At 47.5% G+C, this 8,983-nt stretch overlaps 2 protein-coding genes across 2 annotated transcripts; both read right to left on the reverse strand.

Moving 5' to 3' along the window:
- Nucleotides 1-1,832: 1,832 nt before the first annotated feature.
- Nucleotides 1,833-2,351, reverse strand: Pmar_PMAR019721 (hypothetical protein; the record flags this gene model as incomplete). Its single annotated transcript, XM_002766310.1, has 1 exon — nucleotides 1,833-2,351. One exon carries the CDS (start codon nucleotides 2,349-2,351, stop codon nucleotides 1,833-1,835), a length of 519 nt encoding a protein of 172 aa, XP_002766356.1.
- Nucleotides 2,352-3,955: 1,604 nt separating this feature from the next.
- Pmar_PMAR019722 (hypothetical protein) lies at nucleotides 3,956-5,453 on the reverse strand (the record flags this gene model as incomplete). Its single annotated transcript, XM_002766311.1, has 4 exons — nucleotides 3,956-4,155; nucleotides 4,286-4,470; nucleotides 4,543-4,782; nucleotides 4,837-5,453. 4 exons carry the CDS (start codon nucleotides 5,451-5,453, stop codon nucleotides 3,956-3,958), a joined length of 1,242 nt encoding a protein of 413 aa, XP_002766357.1.
- Between the last annotated feature and the right edge of the window lie 3,530 nt (nucleotides 5,454-8,983).

Here is an 8,983-nt window from a genome sequence, read left to right on the forward strand (position 1 = left end):
CAGTCGAACCAACGGCATTGATCTTTCTATCCGATAGGACCTATTGCGTGGTCCTGCAGCCTGATTGTACTACTAGGACGTATCTTCTGGCGGTGATATAGTCAACCCACCCGCAGATATTGTTCTCATCATGAGATTCTTATGAAGAACAAAATAGCCTCCGACAAAGTGTGCAAACTTTCGGTTATGGAATACTGAAATTCAATGTAATGGAGTTTAACGATCTTCGTCTTCATTGTCGACAGCGCCCTCCTTCTCGAGAAGTCGGCGGGTGCTCCATCTCAAAAAAGCATCCCTGAAAATCTTCTCCGTCGACAGATTCTCTCTGAACAACGTCGGGATGATGGAGGAATAGTGATGAAACTCATCTCACTTGCTGACCTGCTTCGTTGATGAGAATAATCGTTCTTGCCCCGCACTCCCCGCTGGGGTTGAAACAGCCAAGAACAGGTATTCGGTCACAGTGGATTCATCTTTATGCAGCGTCCAGTAGGATTTGGCATCCTCAGTGGGCATGGCTTCGGCTGTTGTAACTGCATGTGTCCCTGAGGCAATTGAGACTTCTAATATCAGATTTACTGACCTCGATCCTCACCATCTCGATTCAGGTAATCGAGAATCGAGTTGAGACTGCTTTCGTACGACACACGCGGAAACTTTTCGTTGAAGTATAGGATGTCTCTCTTCAAGAGAGTCTCTTGATATGATGTAGCTTGTTGAGCCTGTCATCACGGTTCCTTATCCAGTTAGCAGGATGGAAATGTAGTATCCACTTGTGCCGTCCTATGCTTTTTTCCAGTCTGAGCAGTCAGAATACGATCATTAACTTATACATTCCTATATGGCATCGATCAGTCGACCAGACGAGTCCACCTTTTCTCTATCAGTTTTCTAGACTCTATCGTGAGTGTTGGGCTTCCAGAAAGTGTGGTTAGCGTGTCGTGAACAGCTCTCGTTCCTTCCATGAAGTTGCAAGTATTAGCTTGCAAGCGCTCGCTCAAAACAATCAGCGGTTCTAGGAGGAATAATGCTTCAACGGCCGCTCGGTGGACTTCCTCATCGCGAAGCCTTCCCTCCAAACCATAGTACAGTTCCTTGATTTTATCGGACAAACTGAGAAAAAAACTGTCACTTACGAATCGTAAAGGGAGTCTATAAATTGTTGACTCTCCTGTATCACCTATCCCAATCTTCCTCGAGTATGCGGAGGAGATTCAATAGGGTGTCCCAGTTCGCTACTAAACGTGATAAGCTGTGAATCCCACTCACCCAGCGAGTTTCACCTGAAAAAGAAATATAGTAGCAATTCAAACCTGCGACCGTTCGCTGAGCGACGAGATAGTCTACTAAAGTGTGATACGTGAATCTACCATCCAACTAGAAGCCTGATGTTCCACCGTCGTCCACACTTGGACTCTTGGAGGGATTATATCAGACTCGCTCGCCGTGATGATCGATTTGTCGAACAGAGCTCTCGGGATCAGTATCCGCTTTGTCGGCTACCAATTTCCGGGATGGCTCCTCCTTTCAAGTGCTTGTACTCCCTTTTGACCCATGATTGTTGAAGAAAATGCCTCACCTCGCAGCATAGCTCAGCGAAAGGATGGAACTGTCCCCGACGAAGAATGGTTCCATCTCTCCGAAAAGTTGTCGACATCAACGCTTTAGCCAACAAAGCATTGTGATGGGCTAGGCAGCCCACACTGATGCAGATTATACCGTGGGCTTGGTATATCTTCTCAACCACGACCGTTCTCGCCTTGGCACAGCTGCTAAGATTATCACTTACCAGCCCAGTCAAGATGATTCCTCCTGAAGAACAACATTGGTGGTCACACTGAAATACAGTCCTTGAGTGGAGCTCTTGCTGGAGTCTCACTTTCAGCCAGCGGTTTGACGCATTCCTCCACCAGGAAGCTTGTGAAATGCTCGGTGGATTCCCTCTCCTTTCGCTTCAAGGGCCTTCCTTTATAAGGGATAATCTTGTCCTCGTAATATAAGGATGCTGATAGCATCTGGATCGGCGTGTATACGGGAGTCCACGTATCGAACATGACTCCTATTGGGCTTCCTCGTAATGATGCTTGCTCAACTTCAGTCATAGCCATGACCATATCCTGTTCTAAGAGCTTTTGCTTGATGAGATCGACTTTCCATCGTTTCAGTGATGGACTGGAGTTGAGTTTCCCATAGTTCTTATGCATTCCCCTGAGGGCCCATTCTAGGGTAGGACTCGTGATACTTCTGGCTGACCATGCCAATGACAGAGAAGCCCGAACCAAACGAATATGGAAAGCATCCCATGATATGGGATGCGTTTCATCAGCCCCCTTGATATCCTTGCCTGCCATTTTGCACTTTTTACTAGTCTGAGAGACACTCCTATTTGATTTCTTCGATGATACAGGGCGCGGTGGACGGGATCTGCCCGACATTGCAATTCAATGATTCAATGACTGAACGATAGTGTTGAAGTGTTTCATAACTCACCCCGAGAACCAAAAAATCCGCGAACGCTTGAGCTCCGCCAAACACACCGAGCTTCATACTAACTTGTGCGGAGGATTGCTCCGTACATGGTACGTGAAGTTTTCCATTTCCCCCACTCGAATAACCAAAGAATCAAGTTCTGTTGGAAATGACCTTGCATGAATGCAGTGATAGTTTGGTGAGTCAGCGTCTCCAACGTGAGATCGTATGCAATATACTCAATCGAAAAGAGCAATGAATTGCAATGCATAATGATAAAAGATCTATCCACCAGCGGCAGAACGCAAGAGCTCCATGCTACGAACATGGGCTGGCAGAAATAGGATCTTAAGCTCCCCTGCTTGATGCATAGACTTGACTTGTGAGATGGTATAGTCTCGACTTATTTGAGTTCCCTCAGTATACAGGACCCTATATCGCTTCTTGGTTTGTGATCGAAGGTTGGTATTCAACAAGAGATGCCCGCCAAACCATTGACCTCCCACAGAATGCTCACAAGCCACACCCTGAGGATCACTCATCAAATATTCATGTGTTATATGACGGGAGAGATCGTTGATCGCGATGATAGGGTCAACAGTATCATCGCTTTTGTTTATCCCAGCCTGCATCGACTCGTCGCAGACGAAATTGTCATCACATCCTCGGTCCTCGATTGACACGCCGCTATCTGAATAATGGATAATGTCATGAGGCTGCCTAAACTCCATTATCAGGCCCACCGTGATTGTTAGTCTGTGCTTTCTGTTCGGTCGTCGTGCCTCGTGAGAAATCAACAGCCTGCTGCGTGAGGGGGCTGCTACCGCTGAGCATATCTTGAATGCAGCCATCTGTTACTCGCTGTGTGCTCATATCGCGAGCCGGCAGTTTTCCCCAGCTAGTATAGCAGCTGCAGTGAAACGGTAGCGGCCTGTTCCAGTCTCCAGGGTCGAAATCCTAAGGAATCGACAGCATCTAACGATAGACCGTCCGGTGTAGCGCCCCGAACTCGTGGCGATCGCATAGGACAACATGTTCACGAGTGCATGATCAGTCAATTCACGATCAGGTCCCCATCGTAGCGATGGCATCGTTCGTATCACCTCATCGGCGCTACATGATGAATGCCTCGATCTCACTCTCCAACGTAGAGCGGCGTTATGGACAGGATCATAATCCTGCTGATGGCCATCGAGGCTGAAGAGAAGTTCCGTTGATGAACGAGAAGAACAGTACTCTCACAACATACTATGTGGGAACTACGTCGAACATAGTTTCCAGTACACGCTGCCCAGAGTAGAGCATTGGTCTACAGCGTAGGCCCTACACTGGGCAGCAAAATCAAGTCTTGATACTAGCCCAAGTGCGCCATCCGAACCTTAGGGCAGACTCAAGTTGAGTTAATCAACCAAGCCTCAAGAGTCCATGCACTCGAGTCAGATACTCGAGTCCAATACATAGAGGGGTAGCATGGGAAGGTGGAGTATTACATCCAATTGCGCTTATCGGCTCCGAGTGTTGCATCAGTCGGGTGCATCGAAGCAGGGATAGTTGCAGCAGCGTAGAGATAATGGCACAAGCTCTTAGCTCCATCTGAGAAGTCACCGCTAACTTCGCCGTCGTTGATGAACAAACTCCAGTAGTTATCGGCGGAGATACAACGAGTCGGTACGGTCGCGAAAGGACCTGTCGAATACAAAAAATCCTCCACAGTACTTCTGTGAGTTTGGTGGATCATCGAGATCGGAAATTGTATATCGCGTGTTACGTGGGAATTTCGGAGCAAAACGAACGGCGTACAGTGAAGACCTCTTACCTGTGTGCCTGAAGTAATGGATTATTGTACTCGACACTTCCGAGCTCGTGAATCCGAAGGAACCCGATCTCCCGATGATGTTCAATGCTTTCTTTATAGCGCAATTTTGCGAGTCCAAATCACTTGGTCTCTTTACGGGCACGAACATGGCAGCGAGCTCGTAGGTTCCGATACACTGACGGAATCTAAGAAATGGACTCCAGAACTGAGTAGAAAAATCGAAGACCGCAAGCCGAGTATGATAGTCGAACATTCACCTGTCTGAGATATCTGCCAGCGAAGCTTCTGCGTGCAGCAACTCCTTCCCCATTAAATTGTCATACACCCCACTGATCGCAGCGGCAGCTTCCATAGCAGAACTGTTCGGGATGTGGGTGTCAATCAGGCTCTGTAACGGAGCCAGGTTGATGGCTGCCTTCTGAACTTGTTGTTTGGCCTCAGGATCCCGAAAGAACTTCAGAGTTTGCTTGATAGAGAGCCTCAATGATGGAGTGAGCCTGAATGGACCATGAGCCCCATGGGAGAACTCGGAGAAATTGTCCTCAGTTTACCTCTCTGATGCATACAGCTTCGTCTCCTTCAAGAATTTGGCGATTCCCGGCCAGTTCAAAGCCAGGAAACGGAGTTGACGAGAAATCTGTACCGTCGCAGGCTCTGATAATTTTTCTGCAACCGATAAGTATTGCACAGGTACGTCGATTTTTTGTTTGTTCAAATCTTGTATCAAGGTCGCCAACCTATCGAACTCTCGTCTCAATTCGCAGAAGTGACCAGACCTTGATCCAGACCCATCTGCCTTCTCCAGTGTCTCGGTGAGCTCAATCAAGAGTTCCGAGATATGGAATCGGAAGTCGTGCGTCTCGTACACGTGGTTGAAGCGGGCATCCTCCATCGAAGGCGAACTGCTCTGAGCTCTCAGCTCCTTGACTCTCTCCATTGCTTGTCTTCTCGCATCCCTGCAAACCTGCCTATCGTCACTTATAACTCCAATAACTCTCTCCAAAGGTAGATCCAACAGGCCCTTCTCAACCAGCTCCGGCATACTCTCGACATAAGAATCACTCGTGAACGTAGCACTGCGCCAAGGAATAGCATCAGCTCCATTCCTGTACACACTTAGAACCAGCAAGGAGACCGAGCTGATTTTCGAAGGCCACACATCGACCATGAGAACTAAGGGCGAGGCTGATTCCACGAGAATTGATGAAATGTCTTTCGGGAGGGACAACGATATCTTCTCGATAGACTCCACGATCATTTCTGGAGTCAAGGAATACGGTGGCCGAGAAAGACCAGGTCTCACCATACTCACGATAGCGGAGAGGATAGACAGCGAAGTACGATCGAACTTATCAATGCGGCACCCATGCGCGAGTAAGAACTCAATCAAACGAGCATAGAACTGATCGACCACTCGTCTTCGGGGGAGTTCAATAAAATACTGTGCAGCTGCACGACGGTTAGACGAAATCGAAGACCTCCTGCTCTTCTGGTGCTCGAGCTGAGGTATAGGGGACTTAGAGGTTGGGAATACTGCATCCTCCTCAGGCAAGGACTCCGGATCGCTGTCACACTCTCGATGTATGCTGCTCGAATCAGCCATGTCATGCTTGTCCGTGGAGCAAGACTCTCGCATCAGTAGAGCATCCTCGTCCTCCCGGGGGCGACGATGAACGTGATCGATATATCGCGCCGAACGCTCATTCGACTCTTTTCCCGCTAAGCCCTCACTCACGTGCCTGCTCGGCAAAATCGGCCGCCTCGTCCCTTCCAAAGCCCTGATGTCCTCCAAATGGCACTCTTCAAGATGCATTGTAGCCCGGGATGGATTGAAGTACCCTCTCGCAAATTCGTCGCAGAGATCGCAACTGTAGGCTCCATTCGAAGATACCGAGAAATACTCCCACGGATCTGGTCCTTTACGTCTCTTCTGCCTCGGGCGGTTGGCGATAGGCATGAGATGGATTGGTATCGTACTACATTTGAATCAAATGATTTGATCACAAGAGCTCATCCCAAAAACCAGCTCCAGTTCATCATTGAAAAGCTCGAATTTTGAGCTTCGAAATGGGACCCCGTATTCCAAAATCGCTTCTACCTTACGGGATGTTTGATGGTGCGTGAAAACGCTCCGGGCGGCTTCCACTAAGAGATCTCCACTAATCCATAAAGATTGGCGTCGTCAACCCCGTTAGGTTCGTCAATCTGGCGAATCTTAAGATTAAGACTCTAATCTCACAAACTTGAAAACTCAAAGAACGTTTCAGAAGTCTCTTGCTCTCAACTTGAGACTTCCAGACTCTCAAGTGTGAGGAGACTAATCTCGAAATGAGATCAAGCTAAAGCTACAGTGTTGGTTCTGAACTAGGCAACGTTTGAGAAGCTTACAGCGAAGAACAGAAGTTGTGCGTGTTTTTTCCCAAAATCAAGTTAAACACAAAGTGAGAAAAATGCTTTAGAACTTCATTAACCGGGGATCGTGCTCACGGGGTTTGTGGCACGCGATTATCTACTTCGGCGAAGAATTATGATGTACTTATCCGCATTTCCGCGAGTTAGGGAAGGTAAGTAAAAGGGGTCTCGATTAAACACGGTATTGCAGTCTCTCGCTGATAAAAGATTTGCACCGTCAAATTGACGGCGTCAATTACCAGTCGACATTCCCAAAATTTGTAAAATGATTTTACTAAAATCCTTGAGACAATACATGCATACTGCGATGATCATAATATGATCTATGCGCTATTATGATGGTCCTCGTGCTCTCATGGTCTCGCATACTGTTGCAGTCATACATGGAGCTGATAAAGGTGATTGAATGTCACCCAAAACGTAGTTTTGGAAAAAATTGAGAAATATTTCAAATTTTTCAGAAAATTTCTGAAAAATTCAGTAATATTTCAGGTGAAATATTTCACGGTCTGGCGGCACCTTAGTTCAGCCACCCTGATGCCTAATTGATAATTAATTTGGGGATGACTTTCCCGATTCAGCTGTGAAAGCCGCTTGCTCGGATAAAGACTGCCGATTCAATGGGGTTGACCATTGCATGGTTTAGAGACTTTTCTATCATTAAGGGGCTCAATTCGATGAAGTTGAGTCTCGCAACTTTTCGAAGAGGCTAGATTTTACTCGGCACCAAATACGGATGCTTATGCGTTGAGTTGAGACTCTACCGCTTGTCTCTCAGAGAAAGAATCCTGAGCTGGGCAAATCCTATCTAGGATCGATGTAAGATAGGCTATCTTCCATAAAACTAGGAAGGCATACCGTGGTGACTCTACCGTTTGTCGTCGGTCCTCAATTCGTCGCATATGCTCCTCATACTGCCGCCAATCTTGTCGTTCCTTCTCAATCCTCTTCCTTGCCCGTAGTTTGATATCTTCCAATTGCTTCTTATTTTTCTCCTCCGCTCTCTTTTGCCGCTCGAGTAGAGCCTAACGGAACAATATCCAACTCTCCCTAACTGCGAGGCGAGCCGTTGCCACGTCAAATGTGTCACAACATCCACAGTGCATAACGAGTCAATACAGTCCTCAACCGAGGGAAAATATCACGATTGCCAGTAGCGACGCAGTGCAGTAGATCATACGGGCACACATAGTAGACTGCTCTGAGCAGTGCGGCAGACGTCTTCCTGAAGTGTTTGTAAGTCTTACAGTCAGATTGTTCTTCGCTTTAGCTTCCCTCCGTGCCTCCAGCGAGGCTATGTTAGCTCTCCTTTTCTCGTCCTTGTCTTTACGATCTTGTTCTCGTTGAACTTCTTCGTGTCGTTTCCTGCTTGCTGACTGGATCGATAAAAGCCGTGGTAGATACCGTAGCTGCTGGGCCCGCTTCTCGTCTGTTTCTTCTGCCACTATGGTTTTCCGGACTCTAGCCGTCCCCTCAGCAACATTCTTCTCGCTGACGATCTGTGGCACACATGTCCGGGTGCAAGCGACGGTAATCGAGTCACTTTGGCTGAAATTTTTTGTTTTCTTTCCTCCTCCCTCTTTTCTATGGACGCCGCTCTCTTCTTATCTAGTTCCACCAAAAACATTCTCAGCTTCGCCCTTCCCAGATAATCCAGCTTTGCTATTGGAATCTTATCCTAATGAGAGGACATCGTCTTCCAATAACTGAGGGGCTCACCGTATTATCGTTGGAGGCATCAAGCCTCGGCGGTTCGCTCGTTTCGGCTGATTGTAAGGCGAGTCGTAATCCCCCCTTTTCGTCAGACACCAAGTCCAGCCGGCTGAGGATCCAGTAGAACCTGCAGAGTATCCAGTTCCAGGGTGTGTTAGATGACTGAGCGCGGCACCTTTCACTCTTTTTGTTAGGATTCATGAGTTCAGCATTAAAGCGGAATAAACGGTCAAACTCCGCGTAGGAGAATTCCAGACTATAAACCTCGCTCGTTTCCACAGAGAAGAGCGAAAATAATATCTTTCCGAGTTCTCGACCTAAGTTGCAAGAGAACTCTTTGGTCAGCCAAACACCACGAGTATGGTGGTGATCAAGAAATTCTATTCCGTCCGGCTTTCACTACGGTTGGACTTAATTTTTTTCGATGGATCCGTCCCTACCCTCGTGGACTTGTTTTAGGGTGTTAATCGCTTTTCCTGTATACAGATTGCCTGTATCGCTCACAGCACATATGTATTCGCCTCTCTTGTACAGTTCTTTCGTTGCCTGAAGATGCCGAGCTTCGGACGTAGT

This window comes from Perkinsus marinus (assembly GCF_000006405.1).
Source record: "Perkinsus marinus ATCC 50983 genomic scaffold scf_1104296973076, whole genome shotgun sequence".
NCBI lineage: Eukaryota > Perkinsozoa > Perkinsida > Perkinsidae > Perkinsus > Perkinsus marinus.